Raw genomic sequence first — 25,465 nt, forward strand, 5'->3', positions numbered from 1 at the left:
GGCAGTTTTGTCCTGTCCTTGGAGTCTGGCTCTGGCCCTGGCACCCTGCCCAGCTTAAGAGAGTGAGTGGAGCTCCTCGGTCAGATGTCTGGAGAGGTCAGCCTAGGTGGGTGGACTCTTGCCAACGAAAGTGGCCGAGGGGACTGTGGAGGGACCTCCTTAGAGGCATCTGACCCAAGCGTAAGCGGCTGCGTTGTCCTGCTCGGCTCACAAGCTCTCCTGCTGGCTGCTTCCTGTGGTCTGGGGGAGGTTTCTTTCCAGTGTGCCAAGAGGTTCCTCTCTGTGACCTCTTCAAAGTCAAGGTCACTGAGATCCGGCCGGGTCGGGGGCCGGGCAGAAGCCGTGGGCTCATTACAGAAGTGCCGGAGCTGGCTCAGCCTTGTTCACGCCCCTGCTCTGATCCGGCCAGCTCAGCCACTGACCCCTGACCCTGACGTCTCCTGGTTTTTCAGACCCTGAGGCCCAGGGAGGCGGTGGTTCTAGAGAGTCAGGCTCGGCGGAGGCCCCGCCCCCAGTGTCAGGAGTCGCGGTTACTCACCAGGACTCTGTCCTGAGCGCTTCAGCAGCTGGGCTGAGCGTCCTGAGACCCGAGAGCGGCCAGTGTTGGCGTCAAGGGTCCCATGTCTCTGATGGGAAGGCCCGCATGTGACCGCAGCTCAGAGAGGTTAAGTGACGTGGCTACGGCCACACAGCCAGAGGGTGGTGGGGCTGCAGCTCAGTGTCGCGTACGGACGACAGTGCCTCATCCGTCCGTCCCTCCGTTACCTGTCCAGCAAGCACTGAGCGCTCGAGAGGAGGATAACGGTGCCTTTAATTCTGGAGCGCTCACCAGGCTCTGGACTTTACGTGTAGTGTCCATTTAATTTTCCCGACAACCCTACGAAGCGGCTATGACTTTGGCCGCTCTGCCGGCGAGGAAGCTGCCCGCGCAGAGGTAAGCAGACGGCAGCTAGCGAGCAGGGACCCGGGTTTGCCGCCCGCGCAGCTTACGCGCTCGATCCATCCACTGTGTCTGCGTCCCGAGGAGGCTTGCCTGGCTCTGTGTGTCCTTCTACATGTTAGTGCTGCCGATACCGTCATGCGTTTGCACCTCCATCGTCCCTCCCTCCATCCACCCATCCGCCGTCCATCTCCCCAGATGACGTAAGCCAGTCACTCTCCCATTCCTCAGGCACCAGTGTGCCCACCACCCAGCCCCCCATCATCTGTTCGTCCACCCGTCCTTTCCTGGCGTGCCACAGCCGGCTCGTGCTAGCGCGTTGAGAACTCGAGAACCAGTCGTGTGCTTCTCGTTAACGTCCGTGTTCACTGATGTCCCAGCAATGCTGCAAAGCCGGGCTCTTCCCTGGACAGCTGACTGTTCCCTGCTTGCCAGCCTAGCACTGGCTCCGTCCATCCAGCGATCCGTGCGTCTGTCCATCCGACCGCCCCTTTATCCCTCCATCTGGCCTCTTCGTCCGTCCACCCAGCTCTGTAGTCACCTCATCAAATGCATCATTTGTTCGTCTGCTTGTCCTTTCTATCCTGCCAGTCAGCCATGGGCCTGCACACTGGCCCACTTACCTGTTTATTATCCATCCAGTTGCCTGTCCAACCATCATCCCTCTACCACGGCTTTCTGTGCCCGTTTATCCCCTTGCCCCGCCCAGTCCTGCCCATTCAGGCGCCTGCCACCCATCCTCCCATCCACCCATCTCTCCATATATCCATCCATCCATCTCCATCCCTCATCCATCCATCCATCCAGGCACCTGCCATCCATCCATCCATCCGTCCATCCATCCATCCGTCCATCCATCCACCTATTTCCATCCACCCATCCACCCATCCACCCACCTCTCAGACTTGCTGAGGACCTGCTGTGTTCCAGGCCCTGTGCTGCACCCCAGGGATGGGGAGAAGACACAGTCCTTATCCTCAGAGCGTTGCTCCTGTCCCCCAGGTTGGGGGGCTGGGCTTGTTCCTCCCCCTCCCCAGCAGCCGGGCGTGCTGGGTTGGAGGCTACTGGAGCACCCTCGCCACAGGAGCCAGCCAGACTGCTGCTTGGGGCCCGCCCGCCCGGCCGTCCGTCGGCCACTTGACCTGAGTCTCCTTTTTCCTGTTGTCTGTGTTTTGTCTCTTCCCGCCCTGCCTGCTCCTCTCGCCTGCTCTCCTCTGCCTGGCCGCTTGGGGGCTCCAGCTTTCTCCAGACCTGACTAGGCTAAAGGAGAGATACTCCAGGACTAAGAGAGACATCTTGGCTTTAAGAGTTGGGGGGAGAGACATGCAGGAGCTGAAGCACAAGTGCGATTGTAAGGTATTGTCCCTCTGTCCCCGCCACGTCCTGGCCGGGGGCCGTTGGCAGGTGCGGCCGCCTTGGCCTTTCCTGCTGCCCTGGGGCCCAGGAGGGTGGACACGCACGGGGACCCAGCTGAGTCCCGTGTCGGTGCCACAGCCGTGCTCTTGCTGCCTTCTCCGCACCCTCCAGGGAAACCCCCGCTGTCTCCCAGAGTTCCCTGGGGGCTCCACCTTTGGGACGGCTCATTAATATGCAGATTCCTGAGCTCCGCCTCCAGGGACGCCAATCCTATAGGTCTGGGGCAAGGCCTGGGAATCTGTGTGGCTGATGGCTGTGGTGGGTGGGTTTGGGTTTTGGCAGAGGATAGTCCTGCCCCTTGGAGCTGTTCAGAGGGGCCCAAGGCGGGGGCGGCGTCTGTAGGAGAAATTGCCGCGCCACCTCCTGCTGCACCCAGGCTGCTGGGTGCTGGCGACGTGGACCATGGGAGCCTCTGCTCACTGAGCACCTACTGGGTGTCAAGGCTAAAAGCAAGGGCCATGGAGGCCTGCAGCCCTGGGTTCCAATTCTGCACTCTGGTGCTGGGCGGGTCCCCAGGGCCCAGAGCCTTGGTTTCTGTCTCTGTGAAGTGGGAGTTGTTTTTTTTTTTAAGACTTATTTTTTATTTATTTGAAAGGCAGAGTGTCAGAGGTCTTCCATCTGCTGGTTCATTCACCAAATGGCTGCAATGGCCGGCCCTGGACCAGGCCTAAGCCAGGAGCCAGGAGCTTCATCCAGGTCTCCCATGCAGGTGCAGGGGTCTGAGCACTTGGGCCATCTCCTGCTTTCTCCCAGGCGCATTAGCAGGGAGCTGGATCCGAAGCAGAGCATCCAGGGGTTGAACTGGTGCTCCCATATGGGATGCCAGCCTCGCCCGGGGAGGCTTAACCCACTGCGCCATAGTGCCGGCCCCGAAATAGGGGGTGTTAACGGCGCTGCCCCGACAGTGGAGGTGAGGGCTGGGTGATCCGAGTGTGACTCTAAGAGCCCCATAGATGTGGCCGCTCTTCGGTCTGTGTCTGCCTGGCTTGTCTCCAGGCACCCTGGGGGGAGGCTGTGTGTGCTAAAGTCACCGGCTGGCGGTCACAGCAGCCGTCAGCCGCAGGGCTGTGGTTTCCACCCAGGGCTCCCACAGCGCACACCCGGGGCTCCCACACCCCACACCCGGGGCTCCCAAACCCCACACCCGGGGCTCCCAAACCCCACACCCGGGGCTCCCAAACCCCACACCTGGGGCTCCCAAACCCCACACCCGGGGCTCCCACACCTGGGTCTCCTATACCCCACACCCGGGCCTCCTACACCCCACACCCGGGGCTCCTACACACCACACCCGGGGCTCCCACACCCCACACCCGGGGCTCCCACACCTGGGTCTCCCACACCCCATACCCAGGGCTCCTACACCCCACACCCGGGGCTCCCACACCTGGGTCTCCCACACCCCACACCTGGGGCTCCTACACCCCACACCCGGGACTCCCACACCGCACACCCGGGGCTCCCACACCACACACCCAGGACTCCCACACCTGGTTCTCCCACACCTCACACCCGGGGCTCCTACACCCCACACCCGGGTCTGCCACACCGCACACCCGGGGCTCCCAGACCGCACACCCGGGACTCCCACACCCGGGGCTGCCATACCGAACACCCGGGGCTCCCACACCCACACCCAGGCCTCCTACGGAGGGAAGAGGCATTTCACAGTTTGCACAGAGGCCCTTCGATACTCACTGAGAGGCCTGCAGTCCAGGGTGGGGCAGGTGGGGCTTCTCAGGGAGCCAGTGAGGGGCGGAGCCTAGGATGGGGTGCTGTGGGGGCGGGGACATGGCAAGTTGACCCAGGGAAGGGCCTCAGATGATTCCCCTCCCCCACAGAGCAGTTTGGGGGCTCCTTGGACAGCCGCATTGATGCCAGGGTGGGCACTGGTCTGTGCTGCAGAGGTTTCCAGCCCCCACCCCGGAAGAGTAGGGGCATCAGTGTGCAATTTCTGGGGTGACACCTGGCCCCCTTTAGCTCCTCTAAGGCGTCTATGCCCCCCATGCTAGCTTAGAATCCGCCACAGAGACGTGGGGGGGGGTACTGGGGCCTCACTTCCCTCCCCCACCAGTCGTCTAGAAAGCCTGCCTGGGCCCCACGGGGAGGTGATAGAACAGAGACCAGAGGACCCCCGAAATCAGTGCCCCTACCTTCAGCAGAGTTCAGGGAGGAGAGCGTCTTCCTGGAGCCCCGCCGTGCACTGTGACGCCACAGGGCTGTTTGTGGAAATTAACCAAAATGAACTTTGACTGGGCGGGGCGGATCCAGAGCCCTCCCGCCCTGCGGCAGTTTCCCGGGTAGGGCTGCTGGCAGTGTTGGACAAAGACCCCCAGGCCGGGCTGGGGGTGGGGAAGGACGCAGGGGGCACCGGCTGTCTCTCCATCCTGTGGCCAGCTTCCCGCGCCCAGGGTGCCGGGTCCCCCTCTTGGGCGTGCTGTCCTCGCATCCTCGGCCAGCGCCCATGGGGGGAGGCTGCATCCTGCTCTCTGGATCCCCCCCCTGCCCAGGCCGTGGCTCAGTGAGGAACCTGCTGTTTGGGGGGAGGGGAAGGGTCTCCGCCTGGGCCCGCACTCACCGCATCGTAGCTGCCCCTCAAAGACCCTGCAGTGACCAGGCCTGCTGCTCAGAGGGCCTGCCTGGGCCTGGGCGCTGGCGCTGTGACCAGTTGTGCTTGGGAAACAGACTCCGGGAAGTTAGTGACCTGTCATCTTCCCGGAGAGAGGCAGAGCTGGGATTTGAACCCAGGTCCAGGACTCCCAGCCTGCAGCCTCCCGCACCCCTGCCCCCATCACACCATTCCCTTCTTTGGTCATCTGGTCTCCTAGTTTGTCCCAAAGAGAAAAATCAGGCCAGGACCTCTGCTTGCCCACAGGAAGCTCCCCTGGGCCAGGTGCACCTGCTCACCTCCCCCGGCACTCCCAGCCTCTGCTGCCCTGCAGCCTGGGCAGGGAACGGGCTGGGTGGTTCCCGCGTCTCAGCCAGGCTCGGCGGGCGGGGCTGGTGGCCGCGGGTGGCCCACGTCCCCTCTGAGGAGCCCCTCCGCCTTTCTCAGATGACCCAGCTCATGAAGGCCGCCAAGAGCGGGACCAAGGATGGGCTGGAGAAGACGCGAATGGCCGTCATGCGCAAAGTCTCCTTCCTGCACCGCAAAGACGTCCTGGGTGAGGCGCCACCCCTGCTCTCCGGGTCGCAGGAGGCCCTGTGGGAGGGGCTGCGCGGGCCAGGGAGCGCGCCGGGAGCCTGCGCCCCTTTCGATCTCTGGGTGCTCAGCTTCCTCCTCTACACAGTGGAGCTGCTGGTGGCCTCTGCGCCCTGGGGCTGGCGAGGGCCACTGAGACGAGGCGGGGAGCCCCGCGGAGTGGACCCTGGGGACCAGGACGGCATCACGCAGACGTGGTCCGGCCCAGCTCTGCGGCCTCCCAGACACCTTGCACAGTTCTGCCCTCTGTGAAATGGGTCAAACCCCACCTCTCGGGGCGCCCATGGGAGTGGGCGCAGGGCCTGGGGTGCTCGGCCAGTCTCCAGGCTGCTCCGCCTTTGGGGGAGCACTGGCTCCCGACAAGGCAGGAGGCAGGCCAGCTGGCCGGCGACTGCGTGTGGGTCACCCTCCCCACCCCGCCCGTGAACCCGGAGCCTTTCCCGGAGTGACCCTCCCTCCGAGGCGTTATTAATAGCCGCAGCCGGGCTCGAATCACAGGCCAAGAATGCTGCCCGGCGGTGGTGTGTGGGGGAAGAGGAAGCCGCGGGCCCGGCGGCTGGGGTGGGTGCGCGGTGATGCCCAGGGCATCATGTGGGCCAGGCAGGAGGGCCCCCGCCACGCCCACGCCCACCCCCACGCTGTTGTTCGCTGCCCCTCCTCCTCCTCCTCCGTCTCCTGCTCAGGTAAGCCCCCCCCCCCGGTGCCCCTGCTCCCTCGGTGCCCCCGGGGTGGCTGCCACTTCTGCTTTTGTCCCAGCTTCCCTGCGGCACCCGCTTCCTGCTGCCCACGGCTGCTGCGGAGCAGCTGGGGTCGCATCTCGCTGCGCCCGTGCCCGTCTCGCGGGGCTGCCCGCCGCCTGGCCTCCCCTGGCTCCCCGTCGCTCACGGGCCTGGGCCTGGCCTGTGCCACGCCGGTCCCGCCTCCACTCGGGCCAGGGAGTCCCTGTCCCGTTCCAGTTGAACTTCTCTCCTTGTGGGTCTTTGCATTCTTTTTTTTTCTCCTTTTTTGAATAAAAAACTGAAATCGCAAAGCCAGACTGCCCCATTTTTCTCGGGGCTTATTTTCTTACCCACTTCAGCGTCCAGAAGAAAACTATTTTTAGTGGCTAGGGATGGAGCCGTGGGCGGCTGGCAGGGGCAGTGGCTCCTGGCCGGGTGAATTCTGAGAGCCCGGGCCCCGCCGGACGCGCCTTGTCCTCCCTGTCCATTCTCTCTCGTGCGTGTTCTCGCTCACGTGTGTACGGCTTTGCTGGCGGCCCTTCCAGGACCGGGGTGGAGCCGTGAGCACTTGAACCGGTCAGCGGCCCAGCTCTGGTCCCGCACGGCCCCGGGGGCTGCTCCTCCCCCGAGACCCGATCCAGGGCTGGTCTGCGGTGGCCCCTTGGCTCCTGGGGCCTGCACAGGGTGATGTGCGCTGTTCCCACCCCGCTGTGTCATCGGCCCTATCTGACCTTCCAGGTGACTCGGAGGAGGAAGACATGGGGCTCCTGGAGGTGGCCGTGACGGACATCAAGCCCCCGGCCCCGGAGCTGGGCCCCATGCCTGATGGCCTGAGCCCTCAGCAGGTGAGGGGTTTGCAGAGAGGGGCCCGGGGTCCCAGCCTGCTCCCTGTGCCTACTCTGGTCTGGTTCATGAAGGGGAAGCGAGGATTAGGGCCTCACCAGGGTGGGAGGCTCATGGCTTGTCTTAGCTGGATGCACAGGCTTTCTAAACAGGGTCCTGTGGCCTCCATGCTGTTGGCTTGTGGGGGCAGGGCTCGCCAGGATTTGAGGGGCTCCCCCCCACCCCGACTGTGGAAGCAGAGTGGACTGTTCTAGCTCAGGCGCTGTTGGAGGGAGGGACCGTCAAGATCAGTAGGGGCCTGGGGGAGACCGCAGGGCGCAGATGCCCACGCTGACCTCACATGGCGGCGTGGCCACAGTTGCTGCCAGGAGTTGAGGCCCCAGAATGAGGGCTGCCTGCCCCCAGAGCATCACGCTGAGATCCCAGCGGCTTTGCTCAGGCACCCCTCCCGGTCCGGGTTTGCCGGCCGATCCCCGCTGCCCCATGCAGGGGTGGGGATAGAGGGAGGTGTGTCCGGCAGCTGGCCCAGCGGAAGGGCTCTGCCCACTGTGTGGTTGGCAGAGCATCCTGCCACCGGCTGCCCGCAGAGGGCAGGAAGCTGGCGCCGCTCTGGCGTGCGGGTCTGCCCGCGGCGGTGGCCGGAGCCCAGGGGCAGCGCCCCCATCCTGGGACGCCTGCTCTTCTCCAGCCCTTAGCCATCTGTCTGCCCAGCCTCTGCACAGCATTTGAGATGGAGGCGCCCCCACCCTGCCCCGGTGCCACCCCCAGGCCACAGCTGTGTGCGCTCCTGCTGCTGCTGTCGGTGGGACTCTAGCCCTTTGCACCCCCGGTCAGGCCTTGTCAGTTACCCTTGGCCAAAGCTCTCACCCGAGGGTGATTTTTGCCCTCCAGGCACATCTGGCAGCATCCGGAGACGTTTCTGGTCTTCACGGTGCAGGGTAGCTAGAGGCATGGGGAGCACCCACCGAGAAGTGGCTCAGCCCCAAACGTCATGTCCACAGGGACTCTGCACTGGGTGCCGCTCTGTGCAGGCCTTGGCCACCTCCCACATGGGACACCGTCCCTGTGTGCTGGCCCAGCGTTGTCCCACAGTGACCTGGAAGATGTCACAGATCCTGAAACCCAGGTTACACTCAGTCCCGAGGAAATCGGGATGCCCAGGGTGAGAGCCAGGTGACAGCGCATCTTAGAGACCCACTGTGGTCCCAGCGTGCAGCGGAACCTGGGACCCCCTGCTCCCGCCAGGTCACACGTGCTGTCAGCTGTGGCTAGGGTTTGGGGGCCCAGCATGGGCCCTAGAGGCGCTGCTCCTAGAGGGTCTCTCCTGCCGAGGAGAGACCCCGATGGCTACACGGGGACGGGGAGAGACTGAAGTGGAGACCCTGGTAGGCTGGGGGCCCCGGCACCTTCTCGTGGAGACAGTGGCCCAAGGAGTCCATCTGCAGCGCGTGCCAGGGGCTGGGGCTTCAGTTCAGCCCAAGAGTTTGCTGTTAGAGTCGTCCAAAGGCCGAGGGCGCCGACACAGTGGGAGCGGGGAGCAGAGGCCGGCGCAGCTGGCCCTGGGGAAGTGTGGGCAGCAGGGAAGGCAGTGCGGCCCCTCCCCTGGCCGCTGCCCCATCCCATCCTGGAGTTGTTGGCGCCCTTCCTGCCCCGCCCCCCGCCCCACTGACCGAGCTGTCGCTCGCCAGGTCGTCCGCAGGCACATCTTGGGCTCCATCGTGCAGAGCGAAGGCAGCTACGTGGACTCCCTGAAGCGGATACTCCAGGTGTGGCCTCGGGGCTGTCGGGGTGTCTGGGCCAGCGCAGGGAAGACCCTGGCGGCGCACTTGACCAGGCGTGTTTGGGGGCCGTGGGCCGTTTTTAAGGGGGACGCGTTCAAAAGCTGGCGCTGGTTTTCTATTTTTAATTAAAAAATGTATTATTTATTTATTTACTTGAGAGGTGGAGGGTGGGCGGGGGGAGGTAGAGAGGGATCCCCCAAATCCCCAGATACCTGTGATGGCTGGGGCTGGCCCATGGTGAGTGGGAACTCAGCAGGTCTCCCACGTGGGTGGCAGGGGCTCAGGTACTGCCACGGAAGGGCTGCCTTCCGGGGTGTGTGTTAGCAGGAAGGGGTCAGGAACCAGAGCAGGAGGTGGAGCCAGGCTCTCCGGCGTGGAACCCGGGCGTCCCAGCCACTCCGCCCAGCACCTGCGCTGCCTGCGCTGTTCTGTGGGGACAGCACCCCCGTTCTGGGGACACCAGGAGTTCCCGGGGGTGGCTGTGTGCTCTCCTGTAGGGTCGAGGGCATGTGGTTCCTTTGTGCTTGGAGGCACCGAGGGCCGGAGCCGAGCCCCCCGTCCTCTCTGGGCTCCCAAGGCAGGGGCGCCGCTCAGGGTCTCGCACCAGGATACCCAGGAATTGCTCTGCAGACGCTTGCGTGATGTGACCCAGGTGTGCCGACCTGGTCGCAGGCAGAGTCCCCGGGCTGGCACATCTGGGCAGCGCTGGCTGTCGGAGTGAGGCCGCTGGGGAGGGGCTTGTGGGGGAGGAAGGTGCCAAGGCCCCCTTCTCTTCCCCTCCCGAGCTTGGAAGAGAGAGGGAGCCCGGGCATCGGGCAGGCACAGATGAAAATGCCCCTTGCTTCTGACCGAGCCTGACGGACAGCGTGGCGCTCGGTCCTGGGCCGAGGGGGCTTGTGGCGACCTCAGGGCTCAGTCTGGCCCAGCCACAGGCAGAGCCGCGGGGGGAGCCTCCTCGGAGTTCCCTGGTGCTGGAGAGCCTGTTCCTGCCAAGCACCCAAGTCACACGGGGTGTGTGTGGTGGGGGGAGCAGAGAGAGCCGTGTCCGCAGAGGCCCTTCCGGAACCTCTGGCAGAGTGAGGGACCGCGGGCTCTCCACCAGGAAGGCCTACCCGGCCTCTGGCAGAGTGAGGGACCGCGGGCTCTCCACCAGGAAGGCCTACCCGGCCTCTGGCAGAGTGAGGGACCGCGGGCTCTCCACCAGGAAGGCCTACCCGGCCTCTCTGGCAGAGTGAGGGACCGCGGGCTCTCCACCAGGAAGACCTACCCGGCCTCTGGCAGAGTGAGGGGCTGTGAGCTCTCCACCAGGAAGACCTACCCGGCCTCTGGCAGAGTGAGGGACCGCGGGCTCTCCACCAGGAAGGCCTACCCGGCCTCTCTGGCAGAGTGAGGGACCGCGGGCTCTCCACCAGGAAGGCCTACCCGGCCTCTGGCAGAGTGAGGGACCGCGGGCTCTCCACCAGGAAGGCCTACCCGGCCTCTGGCAGAGTGAGGGACCGCGGGCTCTCCACCAGGAAGGCCTACCCGGCCTCTCTGGCAGAGTGAGGGACCGCGGGCTCTCCACCAGGAAGGCCCACCTGGTGTCTGCCGCTTCTGCTCGGCCTCGCCCGGTCTGGGTGGCCCTGGGGGCCGGGAGGGAGGGGCCGTGGCCTCATGCGCCCACCCCGCAGGACTACCGCAACCCCCTGATGGAGATGGAGCCCAAGGCGCTGAGCGCACGCAAGTGCCAGGCCGTGTTCTTCCGCGTCAAGGAGATCCTGCACTGCCACTCCATGTTCCAGATCGCCCTGTCGTCCCGCGTGGCCGAGTGGGACTCCACCGAGAAGATCGGTGACCTCTTCGTGGCCTCGGTAGGTGCCCCGCTCTCTGCGCGGCCCCCTGGGGTTGGCCCTGGGGGTCACCCAGCCTGGCCACCTGCCTCTGCCTGCTGACCGTGTTCAGGCTGGGGCGGGGTGGGGCTGAGGGCGGCAGGGCCTGCGTGTTTGGCCGAAGCCAGGGGTGGGTGTGACAGCTGGAAGTGCCCACGTGTCCCTGTAAGTGTCTGCCAGGCTGAGTGCCGCTGGTGCCAACTCCTTGTTCTGGCTCTGCCACTGGGGGCGGTCCCCTGGCAGGTCACGAGCTCCCTCCCTTGTGGAGTGACCACACCGTTAGAAACGCGGTGCAGATCCTGCCCTGAGGGGAAGCCCCTGTGCTGTCCCGGGAGATGGGGTCTGGCCCCATTTGGCTGCCTTGGGCAGGGCTAGGGGTCCCTGGGTGTCTCCTGTCAGTGTCAGGTCCGTGGCCTCCGGCGCCCCCAGGCAGGGGAGGCTCAAGTCAGTGGAGTTGGCCTTGGTCTGTCGGAGGCCTCTGGGTCTGGTGAAAGCCAAAATGGGTTTTTGGGGAGCCACAGCGCCTGTGGGTCTGCTGAGGAGCCCGGCTCCTGGGCTGCAGATGTGGTCTCCACCCTCAGCTCAGTCCACGCACCGCCCTGGCGAGGGGCTGTTTGTTTCCTGGGGCTGCCGGGTCCTACACGTGACTTTGGGATGGCCCTGTGGCCTCTCTGAGCCGGGCGCCTCGCCCACACCCAGGTGTCCAGTTCACTCTCCGGCAGGGCTGTCTGTGGATCAGGGTGTGGCCACAGTGGGGAGGGTGGGGGGAGGTGGGGCAGGTGCGGCCGCTCAGCCTGGCCCCCTCCCTGCCTCCATCAGTTCTCCAAGTCCATGGTGCTGGACGTGTACAGCGACTACGTGAACAACTTCACCAACGCCATGTCCATCATCAAGAAGGCCTGTCTCACCAAGCCCGCCTTCCTTGACTTCCTCAAGGTGTGTGCAGCCCGGGGCCGCCTCCCACCAGCGCCTCGGCTGCTGCAGCCTGGGCCGGGGCGCCTCGCCTCTGGCCTTTGGGTCACCCCCACCCCGTCCCTGGGAGCAGGTGGTGATGAGGTCCTGATCCTGGAGCGGAGACGGGGGGAGGGTGTTCCAGGGACAAGGACAGGGGCAAAGGTCAGAAGCAGGAGGGGGCAAGGCGGGGTGGATTCAGGGGGCGCTGAAGCCAGGGGGCAGCTGGGGTCCATTTGGGGAGTTCTGGACCTCCCAGCTCTGGCTGGGGTATTGGGGAGCCATGGAGGAGTTTTGAGCTGGGCAGACATGAAGTGGGGGCCAGTGGAGAAGCCGTGGGGCTGCAGGGGGCGAGTGTGGGGCCCGGGTAGCAGGTGTGTGCATGGAGTGATCGAGCAGGTGCGAGGGACAGGGTGGGAAGCCCACCTGGCCCCTGCCGCTCACGGGGGCCCCGGCCTCTCTGCTCAGTAAGCAGACGGAGTGGTGGTCCTGACTTCTGGAAGTCTGACCCCTGTCTGCCTGGTCTCCCGAGGGTCGGGGCGTGTGGGATCCGCGGGGAGGGGGGATCCTTGGCTGTGGAGCCGGGGCCCTCCCTGGGCTCTTCTCTCGGGGTCCGGGGCTGAGCAGCAGCCTGGGGAGAGGAGCCCAGGTCAGGACCCTGTGCACCCCCGGGTGCAGAGGGTCAGCGAGTGACACGCCTTGTCTCCGGCAGCGGCGGCAGGTGTGCAGCCCGGACCGGGTCACCCTCTACGGGCTCATGGTGAAGCCCATCCAGAGGTTCCCGCAGTTCATCCTCCTGCTGCAGGTACCTGTCCATCATCCGGGAGGCCGGCGGAGCGCAGGCGGGGGCAGGGGTGGCGGGGGAGGCAGGGGCGCCGGCCCTGGACCCTCTCACAGCCTGGCCGCTGTCCTGGGGCTCTGGCCTCTTCTGCACTCCCTCATGAAGCCAGTCCTGTCCCTGGGCCGTCTCCCTGGAGGCGAGGGGGGTGGCTGCCAGGCCCAGGGACCCAGTGGCATTTTTCTTTCTATCCTCAGATGTGGATGGGTTCCGATCTAAGCCTTGATCAGTTAGTATTGATCAGTGCACTTACAGATACGTTACCATTGTACCCGTTTTCAAAAAGAGATTTATTTCTTTTATTATTTTAAAGGCAGAGTTAGAGGGAGCGGGAGAGAGAGTGAGGGAGGGAGACAGAGAGAGAGAGAGATTCCATCTGCTGGTTCACTCCCCAGATGGCCATTAGCAGGGTGGTGGATGGGAAGTGGAGCAGCCAGGACTCCCATATGGGATGTGGTGTCCACATGTTTGTTTGCCTCATTTAGTGTTTTTTGTTTGTTTGTTTTTTTAAGATTTTATTTGTTTATTTGAAAGGCAGAGTTACAGAGAGGCAGAGAGAGAGAGGGGTAATCCATCCATTAGTTCACTCCCTACATGGTTGCAAAACGGCTGGAGCTGGGCCGATCTAAAGCTGGGAGCCAGGAGCTTCTTCTGGGTCTCCCATGTGGGTGTAGAGGCCCAAGAACTTGGGCCATCCTCAGGCCATAAGCAGAGAGCTGGATCAGAAGGGGAGCAGCCAGGACTCGAACCAGTGCCCGTATGGGATGCCGGCGCTGCAGGTGGAGGCTTAGCCCACTATGCCACAGCGCTGGCTGCACGCGGCGGTTTTATGAGGTCTTCCTCCGTGTGGCGCCATCTGAGCCCCTTGCAGTCCTGGTCCCTGGAGGAGGAGGTGTGCAGCGGGCGGCTCTGTGGAGGGAGGGGTCCTCAGCCCGGCTCTCCCTGGCAGGACATGCTGAAGAACACCCCCAGGGGCCACCCCGACCGGCTCTCGCTGCAGCTGGCCCTCACCGAGCTGGAGACGCTGGCTGAGAAGCTGAACGAGCAGAAGCGGCTGGCCGACCAGGTGGCCGAGATCCAGCAGCTGACCAAGAGCGTGAGCGACCGCAGCAGCCTCAGCAAGGTGAGCGCCGGCCGCCCTGCCCGCCCTGCCGGCGGCGCCTGCCTCTGCCCGGCCGCCTGCCTGGTGGTGGCGCCCTCCGGGGACCCCAGGCCTGGCTTTCCTGCCTGAGCCTCCAGACCTCACTCTGGGCGTTAGGCTCTCGACTGGAGCCCCCACGTTCATGGCTCCTCGGGTCGTTCTGGGACCCCAGCTGGTTTTGTACATCATCAGTGTGATTGCCAGTGAAGACACCAGGAGCCTCGTGGTTAATTTCGCGGGCTCTGGGGAGAGAGTCTGGCGCATGCTGTGTGGCCCCCAGGGACCCGCCCAGCCTCTCTGAGCCCCATTTGCTTCCTCTGATGGGAGGTGAGCTCAGGAGCCGCCCGTCCCCCGGGCCGCTGCGAGGACGAGGCAGTAGCGAAGTAGTCCAAGAGGCCTTAACGGGAGGAGATGGAAAGGCCGGGCCCCGCGTTGGGGTTGCGGCTTAGGAACATTCCCGGCAGGAAAGCTTGGAAACCTTGCCAGAGAGTCCGCACAAGGTCCCCTCGCCGAGTCACCTGCGCACACGGCAGGGGCCTCCCACGCCGAACCCGGATCCCAGAGAAGGGGGGGCTGGGTCAGGGCCAGGGCCCCCCACAGGCACTGTGCTGGGCGGTTCTTGGGGAAGGGGCTTCTGTGTGGGGTTGGGAGGGGGGCGTTCGTAGCCTCTGGGGGAACTCCAGGAGCCCCTGGGGCGCGGCGGGATCCTGAACACCGAATGGAGGCTGCTGGCTGGCAGCTCCCAGGAGGGAAGATGGCGGCACGGGGTGGGGGAAGCTCTAGCGGTCCGGACACAGGCGCTCGGCGGTGTGGGCTGTGTGTGGGCCCTGCGTGGTCGTCCTGCCTTGGGTAAGTTTGACTTGTAGGGAAGTAATTGACGACTTTTTTTTTTTTTTTTAAGATTTATTTATTTGAAAGGCAGAGAGGAGACTCAGAGAGAGAGAGACAGAGAGAGGTCTTCCATCTGCTGGTTTGCTCCCCAAATGGCTGCATCAGCCGGGGCTGAGCCAGGTCAAAGCCAGGAGCCAGGAGCTTCTTCCCAGTCTCCTGCATGGGCGCGGGGGTCCAAGCACTTGGTCCATCCTCCGCTGCCCTCCCAGGCACATTAGCAGGGAGCTGGAGTGAACCAGTATCCATCTGGGATGCTGGTGCCACAGGTCCGGGCTTTAAACCTCTGAGCCACAGTGCCGGCCAAAGCGGACAGCCTTTGTCCCCTAAGATCAGACTCGCGGGGCTTCTTGGTGGAAGAGCTGTTGCCCACCCTTGCCGACGGCACTGCCCACGTGGCTGGTGGCCGCTGCTTTGCACCTGTGTGACCTGCTGGCCCCACGGGCATCTGGGTTTGCCCCACCGCCCCAGGAGGATAAAACTGGGGAGGAAAAGACCAGCAGGGATGGAGCGCTCTCTGGTGGGGCTGCCCCCATCCAGGGTCACTCAGGCAGGCGTGAGGGGAGGGGGTCATCGCCCCAGCCCCTGCCTCCCACTCCATGCAAGCCTGGGTTTTCGGGGGCCATCTCTGGAGGAAAAGGCTCTAGGCCACCCGCGGCCACCACGCTGGCCTTAGCGCTTGGGCAGCTCCTCCGCTCCCTGCCTGTAGCTCCTTCCTGCCACCAAGGCTTCCCTGGGCTCGTGCGCCTGTGCAGCTGCAGCGGGAAAAGCCGTTCTGTTCTCCTCCGGCGTGTCCCCGCGGGGACCTGGGCAACGCATGCGCTGGTCCCTGGCTTGAGGTCCCTTTTGAGGTCCGGCAGGGGACGGAACGCTTGAGCCTCAGTTTCCCCAGCTGTCAAGTGAGGGTTGAGCTGGATGCACGTGGCGTGAGGGGTGTGGTGGCCGCGCACCGCGCCTGCCCTGCCTGGTCCCTCCCTGGACCTCGCGGCCATTTGGAGACCCGAACACTGGTTTCCCTCCCGCCGTCACCCAGGAAGAAGCGGAAACGAAACTGGGTGTGGCCGAGAGGGAACCCGTGGCCACTCTTCCAAACAGCCGACTCAGGCGTCTTCCAGGGACGTTTGTGCAACGGCTGCGTTTTCCTTCTGCTTCTTAGAAATCTGTCTGGGAGGCCGGGAGGGGCTGCCGGTGGCCCGGGGACTTTCCTCCTCCCGGCTCTGCCGTGGGGCCCTGCTGTCCTCGGAGGCCGAGGTGTGGTGGTGCGGGGCTGGCTTCAGCAGCCATGGGGGCCTGGGGAGACCCCAAGTGCGCCTGGGGGTCGGAAATACATTGTGTGCCGGCCGCACAGTGCGGGGGACCCGGCTCCGCCCTGTCTGTCAGCCGGCAGTGGCCCTTGGCCGGTCACTTCACTCCTGCATCGATCGAGTGAGCGGTGCACCATTGAGTGCCCCTCGGGGCCTGGCACACGGTGGGCACCGGGTGCCACGTGGACTCGTGGTTGTGCATTGACCTGAGGGGCACAGAGCTCTGGCGAGCAATGGAATCCTCTCGGGGTGCTCTGGGGTGACCTGACCTTTCCCCGGCCAGAAGGGAGCAGAAGCGGGGGTCTGATAGGCCTTGTTGGGGTCACGGTCGTGGGAATGAACTTTGCCGCGCAGTCCCCGCTCCCTGATAGGAACACAGACATTCCCCGGGGGTCTGGCAGCCCGAGGTCAGCAAAAGTCTGCTCCGATGCTTGGGCTCCAGATCTGACTTCCTGGAGTGGGGCGTGGCTGACCGGCGGAGCTGCTCTGAGCCAATCCTGAGACGGGCAAGAGGTGGGAGGAGCCAGGGCTGCCCCGCAGGGTTGGGCACAGCCAGGGACCACTTCCAGGCCAGGTGGCCTCTGCTGAGGCCGTGCCCCCCCTGCCCACCCCTTGGTGAAGGCTGCCATGGTGGCAGCCGCAGGACAGCAGCTGTCCGTGGAGTCCTGCTAAGTGCCACACTCCAGGACATGCGCTTAGCAGGCCCTGGACCTGGCTTAACGCTCTGTGTGGCATCTTGACATGTATAATAGCCTTTTTTTAAAAAAGACTTATTTATTTATTTCAAAGGCAGAATGACTGAGACAGAGAGGGGCCGGTGCTGTGGCACAGCAGGTAAAGCTGGTGCCTGCAGCGCTGGCATCACATTTGGGTGCGGGTTCGAGTCCTGGCTGCTCCACTTCTGATCCAGCTCCCTGCTAATGAGCCTGGAAAAGCAACAGAAGATGGCCCAGTTACCTGGGCCCCTGCACCCACATGGGAGACCTGCATGAAGCTCCAGACTCCTGGCTTTGGATCGGTGCAGCTCTGGCTGTTGTAGCCTTTGGGGAGTGAACCAGCAGATGGAAGACCTCTCTCTCTCTCTGCCTCTGTAACTCTGCCTTTCAAATGAATAAATAAATAATAGAGAAAGAGGAACCTGCACTGTGGTGTAGCAGGTTAAGCTGCCACCTGTGGCATGGGCATTGATGGAAGATCTCTGTCTCTCTTTTGTAACTTTGCCTTTCAAATAAATAAACAAATCTTAAAAAAAAAAAAAAAAAAAGGGAGCTTCCATCTGCTGGTTCACTCTCCAAATGCCTGAAGCAGCCAGGGCTGGGCCAGGTGAAAGCCCGGAGCCAGGAGCTCCATCCGGGTCTCCCACATGGGTGCAGGGCCCAAGTGCTCTGCCATCCTCTGCTGCTTTCCCAGGTGCGTTAGCAGGGAGCTGGACCGGAAGCAGAGCAGCCGGGACTGGGGCAGGCAGTGCTGTGTGAGATGCCGGTGTCGCACACGGCGGCGTACCTGCTGCGCCGTGACGCCCGGCCCTGTGCTGACTTTCCATCAGGAGCCCGTGTCTTCCTGTCACACCGGGCTCTGTGAACGAGGTGGCCAGACTCCCCTGTGCGCTACCCTGTGGGACTGGGCGCCGGAGGTTATTGCCCTCCACCACCTGCAGAAGCTAAGTCTCACGTAGGTGACGTGGGTGAGGTGAAGGGTCGAGGGTCAGAGGTCCTCTCTGTGACTCCCGGGCTGGTGCAGGAGCGCCGTGGTGCGGCTGCTGGCTGCAGGGCCCGGCTCGTGCGTGGGTGAGCGGCCGGGGCCCTCGGCTCCGCTCGGCACGGCCCGTGAGGCTGCCTGCCTGGCTGCGTTGCCGCTGTTGACCTGCCCTCCCTCCTCCTCCAGCTGTTGACCTCAGGCCAGCGGCAGCTGCTCCTGTGCGAGACGCTGACGGAGACGGTGTACGGGGACCGCGGGCAGCTGATCAAGTCCAAGGAGCGCAGGGTCTTCCTGCTCAATGACATGCTGGTCTGTGCCAACATCAACTTCAAGTGAGCAGGCCCCGCCCCACCCCTGAACCCTGCCCCCAAACCCTGCCCCGCCTTCCTCGCTGCCCCCTCCACCTGCTCCGTCCCTGGGCCCAGCGCGGGGCAGGGGTCACAGGGCAGCTCCCGCTGTGGGCCAGCAGCAGGACATTGCCTGGAGGACTCTTGTGCAGGGGGTGACCCAGCAGCCTCCGAGCCTTTGACTGCTCTGCAATGGAAGGGCTCCTCCCTGTGTCCACTCCAGACCCCTGCTCCTCCCACTCGGGCTGGGTCTCCCCTCCCGGGGTGCCCGGCATCTTCTGTCTGCAGAGCCTGGCGTCCTGGTTCTGGGCTGGAGGTTGTGCTGATGCGCAGAGCCCGGATGCCAGGCTGTGCCGGGGAGAGCAGGGGCCCCAGAGCTGGGGGCCACTGCCTGGACTCGGGCCTGTGCACTGGGGCGGCACAGAGGCTAAGACATAGATCGAAGTTCAGGTTCACATGCCCAGCGGCCACAGGGCCAGGAGCTGGGCCTCCTGCCCTGCAGTTCCTCAGTGTCCCCGTAGGTGCCAGGGATCCCAGACCCCTCCCCAACTGCTTCCCGAGCGGTGCTGTGACCTTTTCAGCCGGCTCCATGGGAGAAACTGCTCCCAGGAACCATGGCCCAGCACCCGGGAGCCACCCCAGAGGGAGCACTGTCCCGAGTGTTAGTCCCAGCCGGGCCCCCCCACCGCGGGGCTGAGGGGTGCACGTGGAGCCTCATCTGGGCTCTGCAGCCAGGGTCAGCTCCTGCGTCTCTGTGCTGGCCTGCTGATGTCGGGGCGCTCTGGTTCCGGAGCCCCCATCCTAGCAGGGGAGTGGCTGGGCCCTCGGCACTCACCACCGCGTCTGTCCCCAGCCCCTCCCCTCTGCAGGAGCCCGTGTCACGGGGTGCGGGGTGCTCGCTGCTGACTCCCTCATTCCTTGGCTCATTCATTCAGGTGCTGTGGTTCTTTTAAGACTTGATTGATTGATTGATTGGGCAAATTGAGAGGGACAGGCAGAGAGACCTTCCCTTTGCTGGGTCACTCCTCAGATGGCCGCAGCTCTAAGGCTGGGCCAGGCCAAAGCCAGGAGCCAGGAGCTGCGTCCAGGTCTCCCACATGGGTGGCGGGGGCCCCAGCATGTGGGCCGTCCCCCGCTGCCTTCCCGGGCGCATCAGCAGGCAGCTGGGTCGGAAGCCGAGCAGCTGGGACTTGAAGCGGCGTTCACGTGGGATGCTGGCCCCCAAGTGCTGTGATTCTTCAGTCCCGTCTACACCCTGGGGCCCGGGCAGGTGCCAGGGCTGTGATGGATGCCCTGTCTGCCCTCACGTGGCGCAGGGGCTAGCGTGCAGTGCCGGGTGGGGCGTCCGTGGCCCGGTTTTGGGGAGTTCAGCGTGGGGGACAGGGGCTGAGCCACCCCGCAGGCTGGGCATCGGCGTCCTCACCTAGCAGAGCGGCGGGGAGGTCGAGGTGGCGCAGGCCCAGCCCGGGGAGGAGACGTCTCCTCTGTGCCATCCCCTCTGCCCACCATCTCCTCTGTGCCGTCCCCTCTGCCCACGCCCGTTGCCACGGCTCCCCCTGGAGCTGTCCCTCCTCGCGCCCCTGATGCCCCGCCCAGCGGCCTCAGCCCGCGTGGATGTGGCTGGGCCCCCATGACAGCCTTGTTTCCTTGTCTTTCCCCAGGCCTGCCCATCACAGGTAGGTGGTTGTGGGGCTCGGGCCGTGTGATTCTGGCTCTGGGGCCGGGCCTGGCACGTGGGTGCTTCTGCCCCGGCGAGGGCTCTGCTCGGCTGGGCTCCGGCTTGGTGTGGCCTGAGGCCTCGTGCTTGGGCTGTGGTGATCCGCCTGGCTGAGCTGGCGTGTGGCGTGCCGTGCGGAGCAGGCGCTCCGGGCTGGCCCTGGGCGGCGGGCGGGCGGCCGGCTCTGTGGGACTCGTCCTCTCTGTCCACCTAGGGGCCAGCTGGAGATCAGCAGCCTGGTGCCCCTGGGCCCCAAGTACGTGGTGAAGTGGAACACGGCGCTGCCCCAGGTGCAGGTGGTGGAGGTGGGCCAGGAGGGCGGCGCCTACGACAAGGACAACGTCCTCATCCAGCACGCCGGTGCCAAGAAGGCGCCCGCCGCGGGGCAGGCCCAGAGTGAGTGCCCCCCCCCCCGCCCCGTCTCACCTGTGTGTGCACACCTCGCTTCCCCCCCACCCCCCACCACGGGGCAGGCCAGAGTGAGTGCCCCCCCCCGCCCCGTCTCACCTGTGTGTGCACACCTCGCTTCCCCCCCACCCCCCACCACGGGGCAGGCCAGAGTGAGTGCCCCCCCCCCCCGCCCCGTCTCACCTGTGTGTGCACACCCCGCTTCCCCCCCACCCCCCACCACGGGGCAGGCCAGAGTGAGTGCCGCCCCCCGCCCCCGTCTCACCTATGTGTGCAAACCCCGCTTACCCCCCCCCCACCACGGGGCAGGCCAGAGTGAGTGCCCCCCCCCCGTCTCACCTGTGTGTGCAAACCCCGCTTCCCCCCCACCCCCCACCATGGGGCAGGCCCAGAGTGAGTGCCCACCCCCCCCCCGTCTCACCTGTGTGCCCACCCGGCCCCCACCCCATCTCACTGTGTGTGCAAACCCTGCTCCCCCACCCCACACACCGTGGGGCAGGCCAGAGTGAGTGCCGGCCCTGTCTCACCTCGTCTCCCTGTGTGTCTACACCTGTCCCTGTCTCAAATTGGGACACACATGGCACACGGGGGCCCCGTGCCCACCCAGCATGCCTTCGGGCACCTGCCTGGCCGTCGTCTGCCTTCTCAGGAGGGGTCTCCTCCCTGTTCTCCCCCCTGCACAGTGGGGGCCCAGGAGACTCCCACCCTGTCCCCTCAGCCCTCAGGGAACCCCCTGGGGACATCTGGCTCTGCCTGGGCCCCATGCCCAGTCCTGCGTGTACCCCTGTGACTCCGTGGTCAGTAAGGGAGAAGGGACAGCGTCCCTGTGTCAGGGTGGACAGTGAGGGGACAGCGTCCCTGTGTCAGGGTGGACAGTGAGGGGACAGCGTCCCTGTGTCAGTGTGGACAGTGAGGGGACAGCGCCCTGTGTCAGGGTGGACAGTGAGGGGACAGCGTCCCTGTGTCAGGGTGGACAGTGAGGGGACAGCGCCCCTGCATCAGGGTGGACAGTGAGGGGACAGCATCCCTGCTTCAGGGTGGACAGTGAGGGGACAGCGTCCCTGTGTCAGGGTGGACAGTGAGGGGACAGCGTCCCTGTGTCAGGGTGGACAGTGAGGGGACAGCGTCCCTGTGTCAGGGTGGACAGTGAGTGGACAGCGTCCCTGTGTCAGGGTGGACAGTGAGGGGACAGCGCCCCTGTGTCAGGGTGGACAGTGAGGGGACAGCACCCCTGTGTCAGGGTGGACAGTGAGGGGACAGCGCCCCTGTGTCAGGGTGGACAGTGAGGGACAGCGTCCCTGTGTCAGGGTGGACAGTGAGAGGACAGCACCCCTGTGTCAGGGTGGAAAGTGAGGGGACAGCGTCCCTGTGACTCCGTGGACAGTAAGGGAGAGGGGACAGCGCCCCTGTGTCAGGGTAGACAGTGAGGGGACAGCGCCCCTGTGTCAGGGTGGACAGTGAGGGGACAGCGCCCCTGTGTCAGTGTGGACAGTGAGGGGACAGCGTCCCTGTGTCAGGGTGGACAGTGAGGGGACAGCGTCCCTGTGTCAGGGTGGACAGTGAGGGGACAGTGCCCCTGTGTCAGGGTGGACAGTGAGGGACAGCGTCCCTGTGTCAGGGTGGACAGTGAGTGGACAGCGCCCCTGTGTCAGGGTAGACAGTGAGGGGACAGCGCCCCTGTGTCAGGGTGGACAGTGAGGGGACAGCGCCCCTGTGTCAGTGTGGACAGTGAGGGGACAGCGCCCCTGTGTCAGTGTGGACAGTGAGGGGACAGCGTCCCTGTGTCAGGGTGGACAGTGAGGGGACAGCGCCCCTGTGTCAGTGTGGACAGTGAGGGGACAGCGTCCCTGTGTCAGGGTGGACAGTGAGGGGACAGTGCCCCTGTGTCAGGGTGGACAGTGAGGGACAGCGTCCCTGTGTCAGGGTGGACAGTGAGTGGACAGCGCCCCTGTGTCAGGGTAGACAGTGAGGGGACAGCGCCCCTGTGTCAGGGTGGACAGTGAGGGGACAGCGCCCCTGTGTCAGTGTGGACAGTGAGGGGACAGCGTCCCTGTGTCAGGGTGGACAGTGAGGGGACAGCGTCCCTGTGTCAGGGTGGACAGTGAGGGGACAGCGCCCCTGCATCAGGGTGGACAGTGAGGGGACAGCGCCCCTGTGTCAGGGTGGACAGTGAGGGGACAGCGCCCCTGTGTCAGGGTGGACAGTGAGGGGACAGCGCCCCTGTGTCCGGGTGGACAGTGAGGGGACAGCGCCCCTGCATCAGGGTGGACAGTGAGGGGACAGCGCCCCTGTGTCAGGGTGGACAGTGAGGGGACAGCGCCCCTGTGTCAGGGTGGACAGTGAGGGGACAGCGCCCCTGTGTCAGGGTGTGGACAGTGAGGGGACAGCGTCCCTGTGTCAGTGTGGACAGTGAGGGGACAGCGCCCCTGTGTCAGTGTGGACAGTGAGGGGACAGCGCCCCTGTGTCAGGGTGGACAGTGAGGGGACAGCGCCCCTGTGTCAGTGTGGACAGTGAGGGGACAGCGTCCCTGTGTCAGGGTGGACAGTGAGGGGACAGCGTCCCTGTGTCAGGGTGGACAGTGAGGGGACAGCGCCCCTGTGTCTGGGTGTGGACAGTGAGGGGACAGCGTCCCTGTGTCAGGGTGGACAGTGAGTGGACAGCGTCCCTGTGTCAGGGTGGACAGTGAGGGGACAGCGCCCCTGTGTCAGGGTGGACAGTGAGGGGACAGCGTCCCTGTGTCAGGGTGGACAGTGAGGGGACAGCGCCCCTGTGTCAGGGTGGACAGTGAGGGGACAGCGTCCCTGTGTCAGGGTGGACAGTGAGGGGACAGCGTCCCTGCGTCAGTGTGGACAGTGAGGGGACAGCGCCCCTGTGTCAGGGTGGACAGTGAGGGGACAGCGTCCCTGTGTCAGGGTGGACAGTGAGGGGACAGCGTCCCTGCGTCAGTGTGGACAGTGAGGGGACAGCATCCCTGTGTCAGGGTGTGGACAGTGAGTGGACAGCGTCCCTGTGTCAGGGTGTGGACAGTGAGGGGACAGCGCCCCTGTGTCAGTGTGGACAGTGAGGGGACAGCGCCCTGTGTCAGGGTGGACAGAGAGGGGACAGCGTCCCTGTGTCCGGGTGTGGACAGTGAGGGGACAGCGCCCCTGTGTCAGGGTGTGGACAGTGAGTGGACAGCGTCCCTGTGTCCGGGTGTGGACAGTGAGGGGACAGCGTCCCTGTGTCCGGGTGTGGACAGTGAGGGGACAGCGTCCCTGTGTCAGGGTGGACAGTGAGGGGACAGCATCCCTGTGTCAGTGTGGACAGTGAGGGGACAGCGTCCCTGTGTCAGGGTGGACAGTGAGGGGACAGCGTCCCTGTGTCAGGGTGTGGACAATGAGCTGCCTCCGAGTCAGGGTGGCCTTGCCTGCCGTCTGTCACTGCCGGGCCGTCGCCGCCTGGCGGTCCACCAGTCCCGGAGCTGTGTCATTTGCCTCCAGGGCTCTCAGGATGTGGGCCGCGGGCGTGTCCTGGGGGCACCCTGCCTGCCTCCCGCCTCCCTGGTGCTGCCGGGGCCCTGCCCCTCTGCCCGCCTGTGCCCGTTGCTGTGTGGTTGTCTCGGCTCCCTGGGCACTTCCTCAGGGCAGCCCTCTCTGAGGACTTCCCGCGGCACCGCCCACAGCCGGGATGGGGGTGGGGGGGGTCCCTGAAAGCGCCCTCCAAGCAGGAAGCCTAGAATCGCAGCGCTGGCAGAACGCACGGCTGTGCCCGCGGAAGGCCCTGGGGTTTCACTTCCCCTCCCCCCGCTGCCCTCTCCACTGCTGGACCCCGGATTGCCACACGGGCTGGGAATCCCAAGGGAGCCATTGCACCAGCTCCTCTCGCCCATGGGGGCTGGGCCAGTTGCAGGTGCCAGCTCTGTCCCCAGGCCAGAGAGGCGGGCAGAGCCGGGAGGCCCCTCTGCCCCTTGGCTCCCGCGGGCGGCCCCTTCAGCCCTCACCTGACTCCATCTCTCCCTCCCCACGCATGGGCGCTCACCCTGGGACCCTCGCCCCGGGACCCTCGCCCTGAGACCCTCGCCTTGAGACCCTCGCCCCGAGACCTCCTCCTGTGCACTGATTTGTCTCTGTTGCTTCCCCAGAAGTGGAGTCCCTGCTACCAGGCCCCCTTAATTTAAAAACATTATTTTAAAAAAATTATTTATTTATTTGAAAGGCGGAGTCAGAGAGAGAGAGAGAAAACGCGGAGCCTGCTCCCATCTCGAGTTCCCTCCCCAAGTGTTGGAAATGGCTGCAGCCGTCGGGCTGAAGCCAGGAGCCCCGAACCCCCTCCCTGTCTCCCGCGTGGGTGCAGGCCCCCACTTCCCCGGGCCGTGCTCCACTGCTTTCCCAGGAGCCTCAGCGGGAGGGGAGCAGATGGCACTCACCGGCCTTGGCCTCGCAGTGGCCGCCCCTGCACGCCCACTCTGGGGGAGGGGAGAGATGCCGCCCAGCGGGCTGGGGTGTGTTCTTGGCACACGGCTACACTGTGCCGCGCCACACCTGCAGATCTGCGGCGCCTTCTGCCTGCAGCCTTCGAACAACCACAAAAGCAACGCAGGATCCCAAGTGGAATAAACCTCAGGCCATCAAAGGATAACATTCAAAGGAGCAGTGTTAGCGCAGCATGGCAGGCGATGCTATTCAGCTCACAGCGGGGTGGGGGCCCCCGTGCCTGGGCCGCGGGATGCCCTGCAGCGGGCTGCCTCTCCCAGTCGCCCCCCCATCCGGGTCTCCGCAGACGGCTAAGGGCCGCGTCGCATCCCCAATCCCGCACTGCGCTGTTCCCTGCCTGGTCGCACCGCGCTGCGGAAGGCGGCTTTACCGGCTGGGCAGCCGGTGACAGGCGTGCGCGTGTGTTTGAGGTGCTCACCTCAAGAAAGCCCCAGCACTCTGTGCCCCTAAGACCCCTGCTGGAGGGACCGCAGCCCAGACTCCCGTGTGGCAGGCAAGGTCCCCAGGTCCTGGCTTCTGTCTTCATCAGAGACCTCCTCGCGGCCACTGCTGTCTCCCCGCCCTGACACCTTTCTCCCAGCACCTTTGCCATCTGCCGGAGGTCAATTCCTTCCTCGCTCTCCTCCTGGGGGCCCTGCCTGTCTTGTTTGCCGCTGCCTCTCTAACACCTAGTGTAGAACCTGGCACGGAGCCGGTGCTCAGCGTGCCGGAACAGCTTGCTGGTCGTGGGCTGCCTCGAGCCACAGTGCCTTTGCACGTGCTCTTCCTGGCAGTGCCCACCGCCGGGCACAGCCGGCCTCCTCCAACCCTTATACAGACTGACCGTGGCCGGATCCCAGGTGTCAGACTTTACCTGTGGACAGAGCTGTCTCCCTGGCTACACTGGCAGCTCTGGCAGGGCGAGAGCCTGGTAACCTCTCTTCTGGACCCC

The 25,465-nt window shown here is 65.0% G+C and overlaps 1 protein-coding gene across 4 annotated transcripts in view; it reads left to right on the forward strand.

The window, feature by feature from the left end:
- ARHGEF10L (Rho guanine nucleotide exchange factor 10 like) overlaps positions 1-25,465 on the forward strand; it is a 130,031-nt gene that overhangs the window by 63,130 nt on the left and 41,436 nt on the right. For all 4 annotated transcript variants that reach the window (XM_062190519.1, XM_062190518.1, XM_062190520.1 and 1 more), the window contains exons 8-16: positions 5,412-5,520; positions 7,016-7,122; positions 8,809-8,886; positions 10,572-10,751; positions 11,589-11,705; positions 12,433-12,525; positions 13,508-13,681; positions 17,776-17,921; positions 19,868-20,049. In XM_062190519.1, coding sequence (XP_062046503.1) covers positions 5,412-5,520; positions 7,016-7,122; positions 8,809-8,886; positions 10,572-10,751; positions 11,589-11,705; positions 12,433-12,525; positions 13,508-13,681; positions 17,776-17,921; positions 19,868-20,049 — 1,186 coding nt within the window. The remainder of the gene's footprint in view (positions 1-5,411; positions 5,521-7,015; positions 7,123-8,808; positions 8,887-10,571; positions 10,752-11,588; positions 11,706-12,432; positions 12,526-13,507; positions 13,682-17,775; positions 17,922-19,867; positions 20,050-25,465) is intronic.

The sequence above is a fragment of the Lepus europaeus genome, chromosome 5 (assembly GCF_033115175.1).
Source record: "Lepus europaeus isolate LE1 chromosome 5, mLepTim1.pri, whole genome shotgun sequence".
Lineage (NCBI taxonomy): Eukaryota > Metazoa > Chordata > Mammalia > Lagomorpha > Leporidae > Lepus > Lepus europaeus.